Source organism: Petromyzon marinus, chromosome 7, assembly GCF_048934315.1.
Source record: "Petromyzon marinus isolate PM22_M1 ecotype Great Lakes invasive population chromosome 7, UKy_Petmar_22M1.pri1.0, whole genome shotgun sequence".
NCBI lineage: Eukaryota > Metazoa > Chordata > Hyperoartia > Petromyzontiformes > Petromyzontidae > Petromyzon > Petromyzon marinus.
In genome coordinates this window covers 3,278,613-3,304,503 of record NC_133673.1, presented here as the reverse complement: position 1 = coordinate 3,304,503, position 25,891 = coordinate 3,278,613, and the positions used below count along the sequence as shown (strand labels likewise).

The 25,891-nt window shown below is 42.3% G+C and overlaps 1 protein-coding gene across 2 annotated transcripts in view; it reads right to left on the bottom strand.

Annotated features, from left to right (window-relative positions):
- Positions 1-1,754: 1,754 nt before the first annotated feature.
- The window catches only part of LOC116939855 (leucine-rich repeat-containing G-protein coupled receptor 5), a 153,085-nt gene continuing 128,948 nt past the window's right edge, over positions 1,755-25,891 (bottom strand). For both annotated transcript variants that reach the window (XM_076065264.1, XM_032948780.2), the window contains 9 exons: positions 24,956-25,024; positions 24,022-24,093; positions 22,943-23,008; positions 21,024-21,095; positions 18,529-18,600; positions 16,634-16,759; positions 14,413-14,555; positions 7,293-7,376; positions 1,755-6,568 (listed from right to left, as the gene is read on the bottom strand). In XM_076065264.1, coding sequence (XP_075921379.1) covers positions 5,394-6,568; positions 7,293-7,376; positions 14,413-14,555; positions 16,634-16,759; positions 18,529-18,600; positions 21,024-21,095; positions 22,943-23,008; positions 24,022-24,093; positions 24,956-25,024 — 1,879 coding nt within the window. In that variant the 3' untranslated portion in view covers positions 1,755-5,393. The remainder of the gene's footprint in view (positions 6,569-7,292; positions 7,377-14,412; positions 14,556-16,633; positions 16,760-18,528; positions 18,601-21,023; positions 21,096-22,942; positions 23,009-24,021; positions 24,094-24,955; positions 25,025-25,891) is intronic.

Genomic DNA, 25,891 nt, shown 5'->3' with positions numbered 1-25,891 from the left:
TATACAACTTGCGCCTGACAACGTATTTACAATTTGTAACGCACAGGGGTGCGGTGAAAAACACAGACAAGCCGGAAAGGGAGCCAGGTGAATTTCCAGTGCCGACACTTTCCCAAGCTCCGTGGTCATCTATATATTAAGATGTTTTCAGCCACGTTAACCATTAGGAAACAGGGTGGGGAGGGGGGAGCGGCAACACTCTAAGCCATGCAGATGGAACAGCAGCAACATTTTCTGTCCCACCTTCTCGTGGAAAAGCTAGAATATGGCATCTCGTCGATGCCCAGGGGAATGGAGTTTCACAACATCTGTGCGACCCAGCAACCCTGGCTGCCTCGACAGTGGTGGATTACAGGCGTGCGCGCAGCCACTAACAAGAGGGGCAGGATTATACCCAGGCCATGTGAACAGATGCCTAAGCTTATTAGCAAACACCTCAAGCCACCTATGAGATTAAACACGAAGCAACCGGATACGCGAGGGAAATAATGTCATTATTTTTTTTTATCAAAGTCACTAGTGGAGGGAGCCACATTCAGTGAAATTAAACTTTTTGAGGGGATTTTGATTGTTCACACAAAAAAAACACCAATAATTATCAAAGGCCACTCTGCAAGCATGTTTGTACATATGTTTGTATATTGACCTTCTTTCGCACCGATGTAGCCAACTGTGATAATCGGAGGTGCGGGGGAAGGACAATAAACTACACCCAAAAAGCAGTTCGAAAGAAATGTTTTCAATCTAAGAAGAACTGAGTTTTCAATCTATAGTTCATGTGTATGTGTAGAATAAGTTCCTGTGTACGGCTTCTCACGTTTGAAGAATTGTCAGAAAAAAAACGCTTTGACCACTTTGTTGGTGTGTATGCGATATGAGGAGGGGTGTTTTGGAGGGAATGGAACCACATTTATTAGAAGACATTTTTTGTGGTGGTAACAAACTACATTGGCTTAGTGAGGGTCATTCATGAGGCATGGGGTGGGGGCTGGAGGGGGCTGAGCCCCCTTCCTGCTGAAGGCTGACTCACCCCCCACCCCCCCTAAATGATTATCATCAAGTCAAAACCTTTTGGTAAAATATGTACTCCGAGTAGTGAGTTTTACCCAAGGTTCATCATATACATAAGTGGCAGAATGCATGATAGACAAACGCAGATCATATAGTCTCTTATATTGAGCGTTCGTATTTGCTGTATTGTATAACACTCCCTTTTAACAAGCATGGCATCGGCATCAGAGAAAGTGGATTTGTTATGGTATGTGCTCTTCAGTCACAAGGCAGTGTGAATGATTATGCATTGTTTTTTCAATCTTATGTTTAAAAACATATCACAAATGATAAAGAGCTTTCAACTAGTTAAATAAAGGGCATTGATATATCTGGCTTATTAATGTATCAGTTTTATATCACCTCTAACATGCTCTCTTAAATGTATAGTAATTTTTCCTCATTCTAATTTACTGACATTAAATTGTAATTAAAAGAACGGTGCGCTATAATAATTGAAATCCAGCCCATGTCTATGAAGTCTATAAATGTCAAGCCTCATGAAATGTATCCCTTAATGTTCCATCGCAGGATTTTAAAGCTCTTAAGCACGAGCGTTAATGTTAATGCTTGTGCAGAGTAATGAACCAACACCGATGAGATCATAAGTAGTTCAAGTTCCAGACTGCCATCTGAGATTTGTCTTCTTATTCTTTCGGACGGCAGGATTGAATATTGCACGCAATAAAAATGGCAGACATTGATTGCTGAGGATTTTTTTAAAGTTTATTTTCAATGTAATATAAAGGCCCATGTCACTTCAACAAAATACAAAATGCCAGAAACGATTTCTGAAAACAAAATAGGATACGGTTCACTGAATATTAATATATAGACAATAGATCATCTCTTTTTTAATGTATTCATCTACAGCATCCTTTAGCAATCACAGCACAAAGGCGAGCAGAGGACTGAGTCTGTACATCCCTCAAAGTATCAACAATCTTAGGAGTCTCTACATTTTGAATAAATACACGGTATATACACGCTATCATAACGGGCGAAGAGTAGATATAGCCAGCATGTTTTCTTTAAAACAAAATAAAACAAAAAAAACATCACAGCAGTTCCCTTTATATTGCATGCTTTTAAATCAATCTGTGATTTACATTTAATATAGACTTTACTGTGTATGTAATATGGTAACTGTAAAGCACTCTGTTGCATTATACCCCACAATTGTAACAATAGGTATAATCACTCAACCATAAAAAATAAATACAAGTTAGTACAGTTAAATTTCAATATGTATATAAAAAATATACTGTACCCATATAGACTTTGCTTACATTTTTTTCCTGGATATATGCACTTCCTAAAATATAGTTTAATTTTAAATTCATTAAAAGTATACTGGTAAGAGCGTTCTGTTGTTACTGTGGTGCCGTCATAACTCCTTATATGTCAGTGAAGACCTTTGCTGAGAATCACTTATGATTATTTCGTTTCATAATTCGGCAATGTATTGCACAATTGATAACTGTCCTGTTTAAATAACCAGTGGTTTGTGGAATGCACTCCAGCCAAGATAGCACTTGGGATAATATAACGTATTTAGCAATTGAAGCCAGAGATAAACCATTCCCCCAAAATATGGCTGTTTAACTGGTCTTACCGTTGCACACGTTTTAGGAATTTTCCAAAGTTTCTGATATCAGATCCACTCCAGCAAAAATGTGCTTGTCACATCAAAGAAGCTTGTCTGATAAGAAACATCGCTAAAAAGCGTTCACTTTACATGACATTTAGTGGTTCCAAGGAAGAATGCCTTCTTCCACGATGACACTATTCAGCCCGCTGGACCTCATAAGAGTCGGCTTTATCTCGTGCTTCCAAAGCTAAAATAAATTAGTTTCATTTGCTATACATTCTAGACAACAACTAAGCTCCAATTCTACATATTGTGGCGGTCTAATATACAGAATGTCCAGGTTACTGGAGATAGTGCTCACCCAATTCGTAAAAACGAGTGTGAGTTATTTGCAAATGTGTATTCGGCCACAGTAGGTATATATGTGTAAGCTTGTGGTGTCAGTTGCAGTCATGTTTCTTCTTGAAGGTATTACAGTGATGTTGGTGAATAACGTGATTAGGTAATGAGGCGTGGACAAATGGGCATGTCTGGATCTGCATTCATCCCACAATACAACACCCATTGAGTCTCAAGTGCACAGGCACAGACACAAACATTTTAAGAATGCTGTACACTCCGATTGCTTGTATTGTTAGCCACGGCTGTCAAAAAGGATCTCAAACAGTCCCCTCCTCACTCTTTATAGATGTTAACCTAACTATTGTTGGTTAGTTTATGATTATCTCTAGACAATGCTTTAACAGTGGTATGTTTTAAACAAAGGTTATATCCGGCGACCAAGTATCAGCATATGATAACAAATATATATATATTTTAAAAATACCACGGTTAAATTTGCATTGTTGATCAAATGTGTCCTTAAATAATCATTTGAACATTGTCAATTCAATGCAGCAGAGTGAAGATATTAAAATTATGAACTGTTGTTTATACACCACATATCGGAAAATGGGTGATTGCAAAAGGTTTGTTTAAACGTTCGTATCAACGTGGTTTTAGAGCAGCAGATGCAGCAGTAACAGATTGCCAACATAAGAACAATGTCGTGTTAAGCAAATTGACATACCAACTAAGATGTGAAATGTGTATCGCATGAATCTTCTTTACGTGCTTTATTCAGATTTAATTAGGCTTGTTTTTGAACGGTTTACTTATCAAGTAATATCTGCCAGCTGACAAGTAATTAATGTCAAATTATGAACGTTTTGCATCTCTGCACTGTTGAGTCTCCACGTTGCAATCTGTCGTTTTCCATATTATTCCACCTTTCTTTCCCCCTGTTCTTTCGAATAACTGTTGAAGAAAAAATATTGGGTTTTCATCATTGTTTATTTAAAGCAGAATATGTTTTCTTTGATTGAAAATGAAAGGGTAGTATTGCAGCTTGTGTTTCAACCCTATTATCAATTCTTTCACAAGAAATTTAATTTCAGGTCAAAGCGTGACCTTCGATTACACTGCTAGATGATTGCAGTCAGACCACGAATACCATTATTTGAATCTTTTATGAAGGCAAATATCACTGGGGTCTCAATAACAATGTTTTGTGGGCTAGAGGTGTTAACATGTAAATAGCTGTAGAAATCTTATCATATATAGATTTCTATAGTGCCTTCGTCCAAGGCGCTTTACACTTATTCAAAGTTGTATATTAGATGATAGTGGTAAAAAAGAGTGGGGTTATTAAAAGTGGTGGTGTAGTTTGGGTGATAGTAAGGAGGACAGGTGGGCGTGTTTAAGGAGGGATTGGTGTAGGGGTAGTGACAGCGGTCAGGGTAGTGCCAGGGATAGTGGTAGGGGTAGTGATAGGGGTAGTGATAGGAATAGGGATTGTGACAGCGGTCGGGGTAGGCCTGGTCGTAGCCTGGGGGGCCAGGGCAGGGAGTAGCAGTAGGACAGGCAAGGGAGAAGAGAGGGGGGTTGTTTTAAGGGAGGAGTGGAAGCAGGTGGTTAAGGATTATTGCTCCGTGTGCTGCAGTGGGAGCTGGTTCCAGGGTAGGGGAGCGAGACGGGAAGAGGAGCGGGACAGCGAGACTGGACGCAGGGCGAGGGTGGCACAGAGAGGGACGGTAGACATTGGGAGAGTGGAGGATGGGATGGGACAGGGTAGGGAGAGATGAGAGAAGCAAGAAATGGTGGGAAAAGCGCATGGAGGGATTTATAGACGAGAATGAGACATTTTAAAAGACAGCGATAGGAGACAGGGAGTCAGTGGAGTTGGGAAAGTAGAGCAGAAGTGTGGGAGTTTGGGCCATAGATGTGGGATTTCTGAAGTTCACACCTGGAACCTTTCCACAAAACACCATCAACACTAGTTTGTACGGTTATGACGATTGTTAATCACAGACGGTTCATCTCTATCGCTATTGTGATTCTCCTTCATGAATGAGTCATAGATAACAACGGTTACTGAACTGGATGGAAATAACCCATGCTGTTAGCATTCAACTAAATACTTGCAAGCAGATTATACATCAGGTTACATCTGTAAAAGTGTCTACTTAGTCAAAACGGCAACATGGGCAAGGGGAGGTGGGTAAAGTGTGGTAATGGAGTCAGGAAGGATGGATGGAAAAACATCGGCATTCTTTATAAGAGTGCCCTAAGCGAGCATGTACGGTTCCTTGGTGCTTCGCATAACACGCGATGACTCGAATGAATGGTCAGAGGCTCTTGTCTGGCAGTGGCAGCTGCATCACTGCCCGCCTGCTTTTCGTGTGTTGTGCACGTGTCCATTTGCCGGCACCACTTAGGGCAGCAGCTTCCCCCGTGGCTGGTAGAAGCAGGCCCGGGTGCAGGCTTGCAGCTGCTCGGACGAGGCGTCGGAGATAACCGAGCCCTCTTCGTCTGTGTAGGCCGAGTCACACGAACCCCTCCCTCCCCCTCGCCTGCTCTGCTGGCAAGGCACCAGCCGCACCCCCGGTGACCACAGTGGCTTCCAGACCTCCTGCACCAGCGGGTCGGACGAGAGCTGCGTCGCTTCGGCAGAAACGGTGGAGGAGCTGTCGCAGCCGGCGTCTTCAGGGCCGCGGTAGTGCCGCCACACCAGCCGCTTCCACAGGTGGCTGAGGTCCTGTCGTGCGAGCGGGGTGAAGAGCAGGTAGAGCAGAGGGTTGAGGCAGGCAGGGAGAGGGGACAGCAGTAAAAGTAGGGTCCTGGGCACCTCAGGCTCCACGAGGACTAAACGTAGCAGTCCTGCAAAGGAAAAGAAGGCCACGGGACAGTAAAGTACGCAGTCGATGAAGATCAGCCAGGCCACGTGCTTCACCATGGCCCCTTCGCTGGGATCTAGTGGATCTTCCTTCTCCAGTGAGCAGTAGAGCCAGGTGTAGGTGATGGCCATGCTGAGGAATGCGAGCGAATTGAGCAACACCAACGTGGCAAGGTAAGCCAGGGATGAGCTGTCTCCGTTGGGAAGTGGCAGGCAGAGCGGAGACTGCCCGTAGTTGCCGACGTGGAACAGAGGCAACGCGGCCATGGCCACCGCTAGCGCCAGAACGATGCCGGCCATGACCCAGGCCGGCAGCATCGACGGGGCCTTGCCGTGCCTGGACAGCCGCCTTACGCTCAGGGCCCGCTCCAGCGCGGCCGCCGCCAGCAGAAAGATGGACGACTCGGAGGCGAACACGGCCGTGAATCCCAGTGCCCGGCAGCCAACTCCCGTCTCCCAGCGCGCGCCGAATTCGGCGAAGCGGCCGTAGGTCGCGGCGTCGAGGCCGGCCATCGCGCCGCTGTAAACGCCCGTCAGCAGGTTGGCGAGCGACAGGAGGCCTAGCAGCAGGCGCAGGGAGGTGAGCCGCTGGCACGAGCAGAACGTGGCGAGCGCCACCACGGCGTTGGTCGAGATAGCGAGCAGGAAGATGAACCACACGCCCAGGCGCACCATCCAGCTGCCCAGCAGGTACTCGCATGGCTTGAAGGCCCCTGTCAAAGCCATTCACTCCAAATGTAAGTTCACAACGTCGTTCTGCTGTTCAACACACGGGCTTTCGCGACCTATATTATCCATAATAATAATAATAAACGTTGTGGGTTTACTCGCCAATACACAGGTGGTGCTGAAATAGTAACTAATTGGCATGTTCGTTGACGTAACAAACCTTTCTAATTGGCTGCGTCGGGTGGTGGTGGGTTTAACAACACATTTATATTTACGCGATCTAACCCAAAAAAAACTTTATTGTGGTTCAGTCTGCTGTTCTCTGCGAAACAAAAATATAATGAGGTGTAGTCGGGTGCCTGGCGATAAATCCGTTGTGCTCTATTGTGACGTCTTTGGAATTGTTATGATAACGAGGTTGTTTAGGAGGGCCACGCTTTATGATGCCACTGAGGTTATTGTAGAGGGTGGTGGTCCAGATGTTTTGTGACTCCCCCCCCACCCCCCATGAATTGACCCCATAACACATTTTTTTCGTTTGCATATTCATGTATGTTTTCAATAAACCTTACAATAAAATATTGAGTTTCAGAGAATTCAATTGGGGGGGGGGCACAAGACATCTGGACCGCCCTGTACCGTGTGCTTTCGACTCCGAGGGTGAACTGTGACAAATCGATTGCGTCAAATTCACGCTCAATACCATACGTTTGTGCTTGAGATGTCGTGTGCTGTATACAGGGCATAATGTATGTCGAGGTGGTGTACCTGGCGTTGGTGTACAATGCACAGTATGCTGTAATTTGAGGTCATCCTCCAGCTCCAAGAAGAACTCATCAGAATCCAGATCGTCTGCCACAACAACGGATGATTGTTAATATGCGACATTTGCAAGCACATATCACAAGCAGAGCATCGTCACCACGGCCAACGACGTTAATGCCACCACACCTCAGTAGCCTCCGATTACCACGGTTGACTATGTACGGTGTGAAAGAAGTTCAACATACGCACATAATTTACCATCATCACTTTCACAAATCCTCCAAATGTTGCACAGCACACATTCAACCTCCACAGTCTGCTCTCATAGTTTCCCACCATCAGGACTCAAGTGTTTCCCTTGGTCACGATCTCATCTCTGGGTGCCACTCAAATGCCTGTCTCAGGAACCTCCCCCCCCCCCTCTATCATCCTGCACGTGTGTCCCACTCATCTTTCCACAGCGTCTTCCTGATTGCATCTACAATGCTTTTTACACCCGATTACAATGCTAAATTCCAAGTTGTTTGCCGTATTTTCTGTCATGAAATTCCCATCACAAGTATTAATGTATGTATTTAAATACAATGACAATATTTTCTGTATAATGTGTTATTATTGCAGTACATGCACAGAATATTTGAAAATGCTATTTAAATTTTGAGCACAGCATCGGCATTAAACGTCTAATAAAATGTCAACTAAGATACTCGAATAATTATATTCCCAGAGCCTGCTATCCACAGCAGGTAATTGGTGTGGGATTGTTACAATTTATTTCGCACGGTAAGTAGCCAACCATGCTAATCAGAGGTGTGGATTGAGGTTCACGTTTGGAATCCAGCGGCCGCCCTGATTTTTACTGTCTGTGCAATTGCCGTAGTAATACAATGCGCCGCCCGCTTCACTCACAGTGGACATTAAGGATCCGCCGACGTCATTCACAATGACGTCGGCCGCTGCGTGTCGGCATCAGGGTCCGAATTTTTCAAAATTCGACAATTACACCACAAATTACTCAATCGGAAAACCACGTATCAATCTCCATCGTCACCACTGACTGGCAGACAAAAATTCATTTGCAGGCTGGGTGCTGAGTCGCTATTTGTCTACAGGGACAACTGCCACTGGGGGTGGCTTTTCAAATGTTATGAGATGTTGATGTAGAGGGCTCCAAGATCCCCTGAAATATAGGGCCCTCGATATCAAAAACATGATTATTTTTGTAGTTTGAGAGAGATAAATATACCAGCAATTTTACGTTGTATTTTTGTTTTATTTATATATACAAACTTTTGTACATTTTTGTAAAAAAAAAGCCTTACAAAAATGTTATTTTTGAGGATTTGCTTTTCCTTTAACTGAGAGTCTAAAGACTTTATTTTTATGACCAGGTCTTATTGTCGGATCAAGAAATCTCTTTGCAATATGTTGCCTGCCATTTCCACCACCGAGGGACAGAAATTGGCGGTCGTCATGACCCCAGGACAGCATTTGGAAAATCCTGAGCCGAAGGTCACCGTGGACTTTTGAATCGGCCGTACGGTGGCGGTCCATCATGAGACAACATAGGCAGAATGTATAGGGAATGTGTGGTTGTAGTGGAGTTTAATCCACACGTCAAATGTGAATGAATAATACGAGTCAGTGTACTCTAAACAAAATTAAGTGAACATTTGACATTAAGCACTTTGACAAAATGTAACAAGAGTTAACAGGAAATGTCCAGCCTGTTATGGGTGATATTCTGCAAAAAGCCGTTCTCAAAATAGTTCGTATTTAAAACAGATACCCATTTACATCCATGACGCAGTGTTGCGGTATTAAAGTAAGATTTTCTCAAGCATCACTTTAATTATCTGTGAATCCATGGAGAAGGACACACAGACCCCCTGGCCTCAGAGTGTAGTTTTATTCAAAGGAGATGATGTGAGAGAGGCATTTGGCTGTGTATAATCATGTATAATTTGACAGTTTTGAACATTTTGTAACTTCTACTGCTATACTGGTTAACATTTATCAGTGTTGTTAACTTTGATATTCAAAGATATATTTAAAATAGCGAAAACCGCGAACAGCAATGTCTTGAATAGCTCCTTAAACATGTCATTCCTCTTAGTAGTGGTGTCGCGGTAAACTTAAAACGTAGGATGTAGATCGCTGTGTAGAAGCATTTGCAGGGGCGTTTGCCAAAACAACAAATAGCGTTTAGAGGCTAAGCCAATGGTTGTTTCCCCGTGGTTTTAACAGCGCGGCTTTGGAGTCATAGTTTTGAACCCTTGGTGGACTTTGCACCCGTGTTGCCTTTGCGGACCCAGATCACGATGCCTGTGGATCATCAGAGAGTCGTTTGTGCTCAGAGAGTAGAGTACAGTGCGCACCGTGTAACGCGCAAGTGGGCTTGCGACGACGCATCCGTCCATTCGTTCATCGATTAACGTAGACGCCGACGCTCACAACACGTGCAGAGAATAGCACGTGAACGATCAATTACTGCTTATTTACATAATTTGAACATTTAATGCGAATGTAGCATTTAGGCAAAGATAGTGAAGAAGATAGAGAACTGTACAAAAGAGAGCAACAACAACAACAACAAAAATAAACAGTGCAATCGAAATACTGAAAATGTGACCCAGGATTTAGTCGATCATTGAACCGATTTATAAACCACAAACCACGTGACTACACAAGAGTTTTTTTTGGGGGGTTAGATTGCACAAATATAAATGTGTTGTTAAACCCGCCATCACCCGACGCCACAGCCAACTTGTAAGGTTTGTCACGCAAACAGAACGTGCCAATCCGTTACCAGTACAGCACACCGCCTGATCATGCTAGTTGTAATTGCTGGCAAAGGGTCATACTCAGATTGTAAATGTTGTGGATTTGCTCCCCAATACACCGGTGTGCTGTACTGGTAACGGATTGGCACGTTCTGTTTGCGTGACAAACCTTACAAGTTGGCTGTGGTGTCGGGTGATGGCGGGTTTGACGCTAATTTTTATTTTGCCCGATATAACCCCAAAATAACCCCTCTATTATGGATAATATTGGTCGTGAAAGCCTACGTGTTAAACTCACGTGACTACATTTATATCGCTCGGGAGGGTGAATAGCTACTTGAGTGGTGTATACATTCTCCAGCCTGTTCCAAGAATGCTAAGCCTTGCATCAGTGAGACTACCACCAAGCTGAGCCCCTGTGTATGTTTATATTGGAGCCAACATGAAAGCGATTCTCTACAAAAGGAAGCGAGGCTTCAGTTGAATAAAATTGTCCAGATTATGGTTGTGCAAGACGCCCCCAATAGACGGAGGGGGAAAATATCCTGCACAAATCAACCTAGAAAATATGTAATCGCAGTGTTTTGCTACTGGTTTGGTGGCATTGAGTCTAAAGCAATAGGGGTATTATGGAGAATAATACCAGGTGTGGACAACATATGCAGAGGTGCACGGACGGGCATTCACAATATGAGGGTACATGTCAACAGGGATTAGTGTGCAACCCCGCGCTTCAGTGTACGCAGATTAATGTTACTGCAACTCCATCCACGTGTAATGTGAACCTGCACATGTATACAATTTGGTGTTATATAGCATCACAGTAATACAACGGGGTGTCTATAGCTACTTTGGATACTTTGTACCTCGCAATTTACTCCCCCAGCTGTCCCCTCACCACCAGTTTTTGCTTTGAATTGTTTCTTAACTTGTTTGGCTTATTTTTGTTTCAAGCCGTTAAGTCTTCAAGTAACATTAACATGATCACTTGCATATAATTGGCGCGATTAAGTAATGACGTATTCTTCCATTGCATGTATTGTGGGCGTAGTATCGATTTCGATCAATTAATGGATGTATTTTTGTTTCTATATTTTGTGCATCCTCTCCTTTGAATTAGACTACTAGGCCAGCGGGTCTGTGTTATCCTTCCCCCATGGATTCACAGACAATTCAAACTACGCTCTGCACTCTGAGGTCAACGGGTCTGTGTTGTCCTTCCCCCATGGTTTTCCAGACAATTCAAACTACACTCTGTGCTCTGAGGTCAACGGGTCTGTGTTGTCTTTCCCCCATGGATTTCCAGACAATTCAAACTACACTCTGTGCTCTGAGGTCAACGGGTCTGTGTTGTCTTTCCCCCATGGATTTCCAGACAATTCAAACTACGCTCTGTGCTCTGAGGTCAACGGGTCTGTGTTGTCTTTCCCCCATGGATTTCCAGACAATTCAAACTACACTCTGTGCTCTGAGGCCAACGGGTCTGTGTTGTCTTTCCCCCATGGATTCACAGACAATTCAAACTACGCTCTGCACTCTGAGGTCAACGGGTCTGTGTTGTCCTTCCCCCATGGATTTCCAGACAATTCAAACTACGCTCTGTGCTCTGAGGTCAACGGGTCTGTGTTGTCTTTCCCCCATGGATTTCCAGACAATTCAAACTACGTTCTGTGCTCTGAGGCCAACGGGTCTGTGTTGCCCTTCCCCCATGGATTTCCAGACAATTCAAACTACACTCTGTGCTCTGAGGTCAACGGGTCTGTGTTGTCTTTCCCCCATGGATTTCCAGACAATTCAAACTACACTCTGTGCTCTGAGGTCAACGGGTCTGTGTTGTCTTTCCCCCATGGATTTCCAGACAATTCAAACTACGCTCTGTGCTCTGAGGTCAACGGGTCTGTGTTGTCTTTCCCCCATGGATTTCCAGACAATTCAAACTACACTCTGTGCTCTGAGGCCAACGGGTCTGTGTTGTCTTTCCCCCATGGATTCACAGACAATTCAAACTACGCTCTGCACTCTGAGGTCAACGGGTCTGTGTTGTCCTTCCCCCATGGATTTCCAGACAATTCAAACTACGCTCTGTGCTCTGAGGTCAACGGGTCTGTGTTGTCTTTCCCCCATGGATTTCCAGACAATTCAAACTACGCTATGTGCTCTGAGGCCAACGGGTCTGTGTTGTCCTTCCCCCATGGATTCACAGACAATTCAAACTACGCTCTGCACTCTGAGGCCAACGGGTCTGTGTTGTCCTTCCCCCATGGATTTCCAGACAATTCAAACTACGCTCTGTGCTCTGAGGTCAACGGGTCTGTGTTGTCCTCCCCCCATGGATTTCCAGACAATTCAAACTACCATAATACACTTTTTTTAGTTAGATCGCGTACATTTTTGGGTTAGATCGCGTATTTACGTTAGATTGCGTATTTACGTGATCCAACCCCCCAAAAAAACAGTATTATAGATGATATTGGTCGTGAAAGCCGACGTGTTAAATTCGAACTATGCTTTGCATTCTGAGGCCATGGGGCGTGTGTATCTTTCCCCATGGATTCAAAGACAAAAAATTCAAACAACGAAAGGAGAAAACCTTAAGTTCAGGCGTCGGCAATCAGAATAACAAGAGGAGCGATTGTTATCAAATTAGGTGAAATTAAAAAAGCCCCCTCAATATTTCAAGATCCGCAGTGCACTGTGGGTGAATACAAGATGGTGGTGGTCCTTAATAAATAACGGTCACGAAGCAGTTCCTGAAAGAGCCACACGCGGCTCCAGAGCCGCAGGTTCCCGACACCTGCCTTAGTTCTATACCTCAATGCAGTGTATATACTCTCTCTATATATGTGTAAAACGTGTGCATTTGTTTCTATGTAACAATTATAAGTGAGGTGTTGGTGTGTCGCAGCCAACACAGAGGAGACCGGACATCATAGAGAAACCAATGCTTGGTCGGACATAAGGACAGTGCGACGGTGTCTGTACGAGACTGAAGAAACATCAAAAACGGAGTGGAATTGAAAGTTGTTGACAGTGGACTCGGAGTTAGAAGGAGAGAGAGCGAGCAATAATGATGTTCTAGATAACTAGAGAAAGCAATGGAGTTCCTTGAAAATTGGTGTAATGCTTTGTTTAGTGTGTATGCCTGTTGAACTTCTCTTGCACCATACTTAGCCAAGCCATGCTGATTGGAAGTGCAGTGGAAGGACAACAAACTAAACACTAAAAACAGTTCTCAAGAAATTAGTTTTGAATCTAGATCAATTAGTCTTCAATTTAATGAGCGAGCAAGCTACCAGTAGATTTATGTATCATATGCAGCTCATATATCGATGTAAAGATGTGCGAGTCCAGCTGCAGCTATTAAAGTGCAATGTAGTGAAGGTTTTAGTGACGGTGGTTATTCGTCACTGGATATGTGAAATGGAGACGTTTTTTTATGTTTGTCATACCATGCACATATTAATCACAATTAAAATATTTTACTGATAGGGCTTTGTTTTGTAGTGCATGCTTTCTGGGCAATTGTGGATTTCTGTGCTCGTAACGAGTTTAATTGTGTTTACTGCTTGCTTTGCTGCACCAAGGCACCCTTGTAAACTCGATGTAAAATTTTCTAAAGAGCACATTCCTTGATAAATATGTTCCATGAGTGAATAAAATTCCTGGCTCTCTTTTTGCCCCTGCCCCCACGTAAAAAAAAAAAAACTGCATGCAGCACCCTTGGTGAGAAGAGTTTTAAAGCTCTTGTAAAACCTGATTTAATGCTTCAAATGAAACGTATATGAGACATTTAACGTTTTACGCGCACTGTTCATAGCTTCGATGATGATGGTAATATATTTGCTCTGACAACACTGCATGGGTGATGAAAACAATGGTCTTCAAACGTGCACGTCATAGCGTCTCCGCTGTTTTTGTTGGGCGTCATGGGGGCGAGATGTTAACTACCTCGCCTGGTATACAGGAGGTCGTGGATTTGACTACGATCCTGATGCCTCTATATTTGGAGTTTGCGTGTCTCTCTCCCGGTGGACGCATGGATTTTTCTCCGGGTGCTCCGGTTTTTCCCTCCACATTTAGAAACGTGCGTTTAGAGTATTTGGCAGCTATACATTTCCACATGATAAGCCACTTTGCTGAGTTATCGTTTGTGGCCAGGTCGCTTATGAAAAAGGGCTATATAGCTCAGTGGGCCTTACCTGGTATGATAAATAAAAGAGTTATATCTGTTCTTTTAAAAAAAATGAGCATGCATGCCCTCGCAATGTGGTGCACAGAAAACTGATTTTCTGCCGCTGTTTTGTGTCCGACACGGATGTCGCTTTTGCATAGAAACTCACATATGTCTGGTTGGCCAAGGTACGTTTGAACGTCTCTCTTTTGGATATCCTCTCCGTCTGAGAGCCACTGGTTTTGTCCAGAGACAGGCGTCTCACAGTAGCCATAAGCGCAGCACTGGTACGCAAAGGGCACCTCCAGTGTCCTGCAGAAAGTTCACAAATGAGTGCACAAAGTTACGAGTTATCAGTGGCACGACTGACACAATAACAATACTCTCATATTAATCATGTTAAAAAATTGGAACGCGCTGCACATTATTCAGAATCGGAATATTTATTCATATTGGAGGAATCCGATGAGCCATAAATCTATTTGTTTGCAGACGTCCAGTAGCACACTCTCATAGAGAGAATTTTTCAAGAGGCGCAAGGAAGAATCACAGACCAGCGTGAAGGCAGCCATATGATGAACCGGCACAAAATAATTGCCCAAGTTCTGACATCCTCTATACACTAAGGTGCTTTCAGCCAATGAATGCGTGTGTTTTAAAACAACAATAATAATTATTATAAAGACAACCTATCTGCACCTGACGTCTTTGACTCAAAAACAATTTTCTGCAAAGGAAAGCTTCAGTTCGGTGTCTTCATATTTAACGTGATAACGTTTAAACAAGTGTATTGTCATTATTGACAACATTCAACTCATCGAGCCAGCTTACTTCATCATTGTCAAGCAACATAGATGGTCAATCCGGCATTCGATGAATACCTCCTGCGTCGCTGACAGCCCTTCCAGCTTCGTGATGCCGTTGTGCATCTCGCTCCTACATCTTTGCTGATGTCACCACTCCATGGTGGTGTGTCTCTTCTTTCCTTCACGTTTCTCTCTTTTATTGACTGCTATTCAGTCACCAGTCTCGTCCATCGGCCGTCATCGATTACCTTTCTCCGATCGAAGCATTCGTCTTTCTTAATTCTCAGCACACATCTCGCTGTATATATTTTTTGAGTTTTACAAATCCATTTACATCTAAATATGTGCAGCTCGTATGGCCCTGTTGAAAGTGAACTCTTTTATGAGAAGCAAAGAGACTAAACCTTTTGCAATGCATCGTATTTTTTTTGGAAACTGTAGTTGTTTATGTCTATAAATAATGAAGTATTTTTTTCGGTGTGTGTTGAACTTATTTCGCACCGTATGTAGCCAACAGCGCTAATCGAAGGTTGCGGGGAAGGACAACAAACTAAACACAGACAAAGTATAGGTCTGATTCAATACATGCAAATATATAGCCTTGCCAAGGATTTTCCATTATGTTTAAAACTTCAGAAACGTTAGAGCTATAATGCACTACCTCAAATACAATTGCGCTCGTGTTCCAAAATGTGGGCTAACAACAGACATCGGCCACGGTATACTACGTGAATATACAAATTGACGAGGTTTTATTTTCCTCGATGTCTGAATTCGTGACGGTTGATTGCTTGAAATTAAACAGGGGCAATCTTTGTGAGATAATAAATATTCCTACCATTTACGCAGCTCATTTTTTTAAAGTCCTTTGGTTTAATGTTTACACGTGGCCACTGAACAAGCAGTTGGAAATGCTTTCTTGGAATTCACATTGAACGCTGATAGATGACATAAGTGAGAACACGTGTTAGCCCATGCGACATACTAGAGCAAGTCAACTTGGTTGGCAAAACAGAGGCTTGTCAGAAGGTGCTTCCCAGCCACTTTGATAGCAGGGATTATGCCTGTTCACGTCTTGCTCGATGGCAGTGGGGGAAAACGCTGCTTTTCTGTAACGTCAAACTTCCTTTTTTTTCAACTCCTTTAATCTGCAGTGCATGATGTAAACTGGGTGCTTCACGGTGGATCTGGGTTTTGTTCCAAGTTTTGTTTTTCGTTGGTGCTGGCCTGCATCTGAGTGCTCCTATCCTGCATGCATGCATTGCGTCTTTAATCCAAATACAAAGAAGCCCCGTATAGCCTTTAACAGACTGTTGGCGCAAGTGCTGTTAGCGAGCACCTATGAAGGCCGGCATGGCACGTGACGGGGTGGGTGGCAAGTCTCCCCAATGCACATTTTTACATCTCGCATTAGGTACTCATTCAAGGCTGAGTGGGCCGAGGGGAGGCCCAAGGACCGGTTTAGATATTCGTCACCGATGTTGACCGTGAGCGGGAAGACAACTTGAGTCACCGGATCTGGAGCGCAGTGTGCTAACCACCAGGGCACGACTACTCCCCACACGTATTTGAGACAACACACACCGGAGGTGAGGGAAGTGCTGAGTGGGGTTGAGGTGGATGAGTGCGGGGTTTCCCCCCAGCTTCAGGTGCACCAGTCCCTCCAGCCCTTCCGTTGGCACCCACGAGAGTCCATTGGAACTCAAGTCTCTGCAAGGGGGGGGGGGGATGACATACGTCTCGCAATCATCACTCGCAAAACCAAAACGACAACAAACGGCGCTTGCCAGTATTTCCAGACTCACAACTTCGCCAAACACTTAAGTTTTTTTAGTGTATTTAAATCTGAATTAATTCGGTTCATGTGTTGAATTTAGAGGCAGTACTAGATCAAGTGCAATCCTAGATTCTTCAATTGCTTTATAGTTTTATTTTAGGTACGCAGTAATTATGCACAAGAATGTTATTTTGAAAGACGTCGATCAATGCACTATTCGGGCTGATTCTACAAAGGGGTTTTTAAACTGCTTACACAAGTTAGTTGCCAATTGTACAAATTTACTTTTCTGTGATTGGGAAATTTCTATCATCAAATTGCAGAGTTCTAACATGCTAAATGTTATTATTTCCTTTGAGTAATATTGAATCTTAAAAAAAGAAACACATCTAAATGGAGTACAGAGTTAACCGTGAAGATCTGAATGATAATGATTTATTTCACAGCTGTAAAAGGTGGCTTGCCATGGAAGTGATCCACTCCCGCAGATGCACAGACGCATAAATGGTCAAACAAGATAGTGTATGAAGCGGTGTAAAGGGATGTAGTGAGATCAATGAGTAGAAGAAATCAGAAAGATCCAGGCGCAGTGGTGAGCTCATTTTCATGAAGACACGGTGGCTCAGTGGAATAACATGAAAGCAGTTGTAACTGGCGGGCTCATACAACGCTGCAAAGGTTGATCACAATCTCTGAAACATATACCTACTCCTTTTTGTCTTTGCACATTTTTTTGGTGTCTTTAATTTTAGCTACAACCTTAAAGGCAACAAGCACATTCTTGATTTGAAGCTTTCGTGGCTGCAGGAATTACTCTCTGGTTCTTTCAGTAAAGTCACGTAGAAAGAAAATAAATTGAATAATAGAATACAACGTTTCGATTGCAACACAAGCAATCGTCATCAGGTAGAAAATAAACCTAGTAAACTTAGGAATACAATGCAATAGAACACAGAGAGTCGGCGAACACAACAGTCAGTACCATATCTGGTTCATTACGTTCTTCCAAAGATTGCTACATTTGAGAGAGAGACAAAACACAGACACGGGGACACACGGACAGACACACAAGCAGAGAGAGACAACACAGAGACACAGAGAGAGACACAACATAGCCTCTCTCTGTGTGTCTCTGTGTTGTGTCTCTCTCTGCTTGTGTGTCTGTCTGTGTGTCTCCGTGTCTGTGTTTTGTCTCTCTCTCAAATTGAGCAATCTTTGGAAGAACGTAATCAACCAGGTGGGGTGTTGACTGTTGTGTTAGCCGACTCTCTGTGTTGTATTGCATTGTATTCCTAAGTTCACTAGGTTTGTTTTCTACCTGATGACGATTGTCTGTGTTGCAATACAAACGTCGTATTCTATTATTTAATTTATTTTCTTTCTACCTGACTTCACCGAAAGAACCAAAGAGTAAGCACATTCTTATCTCCAGTTATGCACGAACGTACAAACACTTGATTCATCAAATTGGAAACGCGTCTCGGCTAACTTGGCTCGGGAGGGCACCAAATTGTGAAGGTTAAACAAGCCGGCAGGGCGCGAGGGGAATGTGTAGCCCCCCCCCCCGCCCCCTGTGACGGGCTCGCTGGCCGAGGGGGGCGCAGGGGGTAGAGAGGGGCCCGAGCGAAGTGAATGGGCAAGCGGCGGTGGGGATGAGGAGGTGATGGAGGAGGAGGAGGAGGAGGGAGGCGCAGCTGCTCACAGTTTGCTGAGGCCGCGCAGGGTGAGGAAGGCGTGTGGGTGGACCTCTTGGATCTTGTTCTCGCTCAGATCCCTGAGTTACAAACAACACGGCATTCTTGGCATGGCACCCTTGGCCTGCAGCAAAGGACCCTTTCTTTAATCACAGTCTCTAAGGCGTCCTCTGAAGTGAAATCCAATAATGAAAACAAACATCACTGTTTCTGTTGCATCGAAACTGACATATTGCTTATATGTTAGCCAAATAATTGTCAGATGTGATTCAATGTCCATTCTTGCAGATGGAAGTGAATTGCCATAATCATCATTATTATTCTTGTTATTATATTCAATAGCACAATACATTTCTGAAAACTACATGTGGAAATTCTGAGAGCATATTGGAACGGCACGAGGTTTGTTTGATGCCTTCTTAACAAGTTTTAAGATACTTTATTTTTTTGTATTTGACGTAATCTGCAATACGTATTTCATTCCCTCAGGTCAAATGATTGCATGCCATTACTCACCATATGGAAATTTTAAAAAAACCCCTCTAATTTTACATCTATAGGCACACTTCCAAACGTTGTGAAGCAGACAATAAAAAACCTCACCCACGCAAAAACGTTTCATGTTCTAGTTATGTTTTTTGATTATTTAATGTATTATTTAAATGTTGTGATTTATTTTATTTTATACCTACGTGACTTTACCGAAAGAACCAAAGAGTATGTATTCCTGCAGTCACGAAAGCTTCAAATCAAGATTGTAATATACATGTTCAAATTTTTTTTATTTCCCCTCATCTGTAGATTTGCTGTCTATATGAAGGAGAAACAGCAAGTGGTGTTTGGTGCGTTTGGGTGAAACTTAAAAAAAAATCATAATCAGCGCAATACATAATCTATCTACTGCTGATTGAGGCCTCCCCAAGCAATCACACTCTAACACGTTGTTGAAATCCAACAAACCATCTAGCTCCTTGCATACAAGCTTATTTCATCACTCCATCTCCACAGTTTACGTAGTTTCAGGCACATTCCCTTCTATGGTTGACACTCCAATGTTAGTCTCGACCTTGTGTTCCCTTTTCTGTCTCTCAGTCTAACAAGTGGGCTCAGTAAAATTGAAAATTTTGTCCCTCAGAATAACTTACATTTCTGTCTCTCAGTATAGCTTCATTTTGTCTCTCAGTAAAAAAAATGCATTTGTGTCTCTCAGTAGAACTTTAATTTCTCTCTGTATAAAATGAATAAAAAAAACCCGTTCATGCTTCTTTGAGCACTCTTTAGCTTCGAGTCCAGGTTGTAGGTTAATGTCTGTGTTTCTGATCCACATATCATAGCAGGCATTATGAGCTGATAAACACTTCTTTAGTCACATCATTATGTTGCTTTCCATTGTTGAGTTCAGTTTTTTAAAAGCATTTCAACCCTCTCTTGTAGACTTATTTGATCATTTTGATCGTGATCCATTTTAGATTAAACACCCTATATACATATATTTTGATGCACTTTCCAGTTGCGTCTTTCTGACCGATGTCTCCAATTGTCCAGATAAATTATTTGCACATGCCTCGCTTTGCTTTGCTCAAGCTTACCCTGAGCCCCACTCCTCAGTCCTCACTGTCAGTTTTTTCTGTTCTACGGTGTCATTCGTTCCATTGACAAATCAAGAGTCATAATTCCTCACTGCGCCCACCCCCCTCCACCTTTTGAATAACTGGCTCCTGCTATGGGATACGATAACTTCCTCCTGCCACACAGAAGTGATGCGACTGGCTCCTGGGCCATAAATGGCCATGGGAACCATGATACATTGGCTGGAGGGGGGCGGGGGAGGGAGATGCCGACGTGTTATTGTTTCTAAATCACAAAAAGTACCAAATGTTCAGCAATGTGCCACGTCCACATTGTTCATAAAGCGGCTACAGAACACAAATATTGTGCCCGCTGCTGCTGCTGGAAATGGTTATTGCTGTTTGGTGGGCTTCATTCTATCAGCTTCCCTGAGCGAACATTGAGATCCTGAATGCGTCACTTGAATTACGTAAGATTTTTTGGAAAAAAATAAGTTATGCTTCAACGGTTTTCCGAACATAACGCTATTTTCATTAAGCTGTCAGCTGCATTTGTTACAATTGCTACTGCGCTGCATGGTTGTAAAATAGCACAGCTGTCACAGTCATTTAACGTTTTATACTTCTCACTATTCGAACGTTTTGAGCTGCCTTGTGATTAATCTTGAAAGTGGTGTTTAATTGAAACAAATGGCCATGCTGTCAGTGTAAATATTGTCACAATTACTAAAAAAAGTGCAGTTGACGATAGCAACGGTCCTCTGAGATGAGTCCCTCACCATAGGCAATTCATATTTGTTACGTCTTTCTCTGCAACTAATTTGACCAATTTTAACAATAGAAAAACATGATGCGTGATCCCAACACGTGCTCAAAGAGTAGATGTTTATATGCACCTATAATACATCAGCACTCGCTTCATTTGAAGGACTTACAGTGATTTCAAGAAGGCAAGATATTGAAAAGTGTCTTCCCCAATTGCTTTCAATTCGTTGTTCTGCAGAGATCTAAAAATAAGCACAAATGCAATTAGTACGTCCGTTTATTCACTACAATCTCCCTCCATCACATTTTCCCAATAATAATGTTATATAAGTATCTGTCAACTTGAGTTTTAACACACATGCCATATTTTGCGCTGAGGAACCAGTCACATTTCATACGATCAATTATTTACGTAGGCTTTCGCCGCCAATATTCTGATTCATAAACTAGTTTTGTATGCATTGTAAGGTAACACAATTACATCATTTAAGCCAACACAATAGCCTCGAAGTATCACTTCTGCCACTCTCTGCTCCCAGCGCAGACTGATGACATCACACCCCCTGTTTAAGGCCTAAGACTGGAGTATATTTTACACAATTCTGGAAACTGCCTGATGATGCAGGTTGTAACTGTCAGTGAAACGTCTGAACCCATTTAAATGTTGTGACATTGCTCTCCAACACACCAGTGGTGATGCTGAAGCAGTGATACATTGGCACATTTATTCACGTGACTACTTTATTTATAGGCTGTGTCGGATGGAGGAGGGTTTTACGCCACACATTTTATTTATATGATCTGACCCAAAAATATAAATTCTGAATCAACCAATAACCCGTTCATGTTTATATTTAGCCCTGAAAAATAAGTCAATTATACTATTCACTCAAATAATATTAAGGCTGTACAAACTCAACACACAGTCGTAAAATATATATTTTGTTACTTTTTCAAATGCTCTCCAATACACCTGTGTGCTGTACTAGTGACGAATTGGCACGTTCTGTTTACGTGACAACCCTTACTAGTTGGCTGTGTCGGGTGGTGGCGAGTTTAACGACACATTTATATATTTACGGGATATAACCCAAAAAAACCTCTATTATGGCGTAAAATTAATATTTTGTTACTCTTTCAAATGCCGTAGGAAATATTTTTTTAGACGTCCTTTTTAAAAAAAAAATCATCTGAGATCAAGCGGTATTTGCTTGGCAACAAACGGATGGGCCAAGTTGATGGACATAGGAGTTGGCCTTTGAAATGTTGAACATACCGTATCTATACTCTCTGGTTCTATTGGCTGTCCTCCAGACAGTCTCGTCCCTTCACCTGATGAAGGCCGCTTGTGTTGTGGCCGGAACGTCGTGATTTTTGTTATTTAATTTTTTTACCTACGTGACTTTACCCAATAGAACCAGAGAGTATGGATCCTTGCAGTCACGAAAGCTTTAAATCTAGAATACCGTATCTATTTTAAACAATTTCCTAATTTATTAGCATGCTAACTTGCACTCGGTGTGACAAAAAGGGTTTGTTCTTGGCACATGTTGCGAATGGCTCCCACTTCGTTACAAACATGCTTTCGTATCATAATGAGTTATTTTTTGTTTGTTTAGATCGTGTAGGCATGATGGCAACATCTCTTTTTTATTATTATAACCCTCCATCAATGGACAAAGCCAATCAAATTAAGTTTGGCACGTGAGCAAATATGCCAATTGATTTGTATTTGTCAGCAAAAACAAGAGTAATGTTGAAAAGGGAGGAACATTTTTACAATTTATGTCACCCAAAATTAACCAATTATGAATAATAATATAAGATGGTGACAGACTTCGTATAAAATTAAGCTTTCGTGTCATTAAAAAAATATATCCCTCACCAACCAGTACAAAGACAAACAATCTGATTACGATGTATAAAGTGCACTGTCTTTAGAAGAAAAACACAACTTTCACCAGCATGGAAATAATTACACGAGCCTCTGCTCAACTTCCACATATAAGTATATCTATATACACACACACACGCAGTATGGATGTGCACAAAAGTTCGACATGTGGGTTAAACCAAGGATGCCCCTTACATCTCCTCTAGAGCCAGGCATCCCTGGAGGCTGTGAAGAGTCTGGATGTGGTTATTAGACAGGTCTCTGGAAGAAAAGAAAAAAGCAACACAATATTCAGGGATTATTAATGATAATCTCAAGGGCTCCATAGGGCTGTGCAGGTCTTGGCTCGGTGGCCTAGTGCCAAGTGGATTCATTCTTAAAACAGAGCAGTTTTCTTATAACTTAAAGAGTATTGCATTTGGAGATATATATATATATATTTATTTTCTGGGACCCAGGACACCCGTGGACACAGTCCATGGACAGCATCTTCCTCTGCCTGCAGTGATAGCTGTGGGTCCATTTAGTTCAGAAGTAATAACTTTCTTCGTTATTGATATTAAACTCATCTCTTTCGAACTGTTTTTTTTTGGTGTTTAGTTTGTTGTCCTTCCTCCACACCTCCAATTAGCACGCTTGGCTACATACAGTGTGCAATAAGTTCAACATACATACATATGTTCAAAATTTGAATTAGCTGGCATGCTAAACCAAAGAGCAAATACATCACCATCATCTGAAACTTCTTAAGTGTGATTTTATTCTTCTTAAGTGTGATTTTATTAATACATTTTCTCATTGCCAGTATTTGCCATTACCATGCAGTCCAGGTGTTATTTACATATTAGGTATATATATTTATGTTGAGTGTACATGTTTGTCAGGAGGTATAAAAAGCTGGGCTGTGATGGCCACCAAACGGATCGACTGCAGTTCATTGATATGGACCACTTGCATCCGGAGTTTTGGCTGCAGCCCATTCTATCTTTGAAATAGTACTGCATTTTTATACCAATCCATTTTGGTTGCGTAAATGAATTCCACATGTAAGAATCAGCCAAATGATTCTGGTTACATTACAATATGGCCGAGAGCTGCTTCATTCATCATCCAGCGATGTGAGCACTGAGCACCAAATCTAAAATAAATATATCTTAGCTCCATACCCACCTGACGATTTACTGCTCATTATTGGATGCATTGTTCCTATTGTGGGACGCACGTTACAGAGAGCTTTGATGTGTGCAGCTGGAGAGAGGTGTGCTGTCACTCACAGCACTTGCAGCTTGTGCATTTGCTTGCAGAAGTCTTGGGGAAGTGAAGAAATGTTGGTCCCAGTTAGAGTGCTAGTTGACATAAAGCATAGGCAATGTTTTGAATAAATACTGTGTGTTTTTAATGAATGGCAATTCCATGTAATAGTTATTATTATTACTACCACTATCAATATGATAAGGTCATGCGATAATATTTCAAACAATAACATTTCACCAATGGATGGGTAACTCATACCTCTGCAGTACGAGATCCAGTCATTTTAAACAGTAAAGAATAATGTATTTATGTTATTCATTTCCAAACAGTATTTTATTATTCGTTTACCAACTTTCCGGCAAAGTTTGCATCTCCACAAAGACTTTTACAAAACAGTTTACTCTGTTCAATATTAGCTCATATATCAATGTTTTATCTGTAGTACTGTCCATTACTAATGTGTTATTTACATGACACAAAATATACTTTGTTGCCAGACTGACATTTCACTTAAAAAAGACTACCAATAGTCACTCAGATAATAGGGCATCACGAAAAAACGACTGTGTACTGCACAAACCTGGTAAGCAATCACGGTATACAAACGGTTTGCATTGTATACATGTTGATATGAAGATCTCTCATTATTTACAGGGTGTTTATGCAATTTCTGAACGTGTTTTGCTTGCAAACGTAATAACGCACGTTACATTTGTGTTGCAAGCAAACAATATCAACCTACTTTTAAATAATGTATAGACAGCCACAGAGGCAATTGTCATGATGCAAAGGTATTTTTTTGCATGATTGCGTTCCCAGCAAAACATGCAAACGTTGGGTCAAAGTTGGCATTTGGATGGAACTGGTGGACCAACATTGGCCCTACGTTCCATGTTTGCTGGGTATGGCCTGCGAGCGCTGCTAAAAGATGAACGCTGGCAAAGGGCTACTCACAGGCTTTCCAGGTTCGTCGTGCCATTCAGGATCGGCAGAAAGTCGACTTCAGCAGCCCCACGGAGCAATCTGACATTCGGAGACAAATTACCTTGAGCGTTGACTTTCTCGTGACCACTTATATTAGTTAACTGCGCGATTGCGAACCATGTACTCGAGAATAAATGTGCTCGAGAATAAATGTGCGTGCAGTAACTAAATAAATGGAATACCCTACATGAATGAATGAATGCATAAATAACAGAGCAAAATTTCTGAGAATGTAGACATTTAAATTGCGCCTGCATGTGTTTTTCTAAATGTGTTTATAGACATTTATAGTGGTGGTTAAACACAATTTATAGCAATATGTTTAAATAAATAGGTAAAATTTAGGGCTGTGATTGGGCTTATTGCCAGTGCAGCTCCCAAGCTTTGAAACGCTTCAGAATCGTTAGATATATGTAAGTCTGTCTTGAAAACCCACCTCTTTAAACTGGACGTTTACCCCCTAGTTCTGGCCGTTTACCCTGGTTCTGTTTATTTCCTGCTTTCCATACACAGGGCATTGGCATCTACGGAATGAAATACACCTTACAAACGTTTCAAAGCTTCCTCATCAGAGATAACCATTTTAAACTTCCCTGTTATTGGTGTTTCCTCACTGAGGGCTTCACTGCTGGGATGCACCCTGGTCAAAGCCGACACCACCCCACTTACCACATGGCATATAAAAACAAAACATCTAAGATTTTGTGGATGGGAAAAATGCAGCAACTCTTTAATACTTTTGCTATTGATAGATTAAATATGCATGTGCGTTTGACAAAACGTGAATGTGTTTGAATGTGTCGTACGACAAGGATATTTATTTTCACGAGTTGTTAAAAATGAGTTCCACGTTGTTGGACGTCAACAGTGCTTGTCTTACGTATAGACCAGTACCTGCCATGGTAA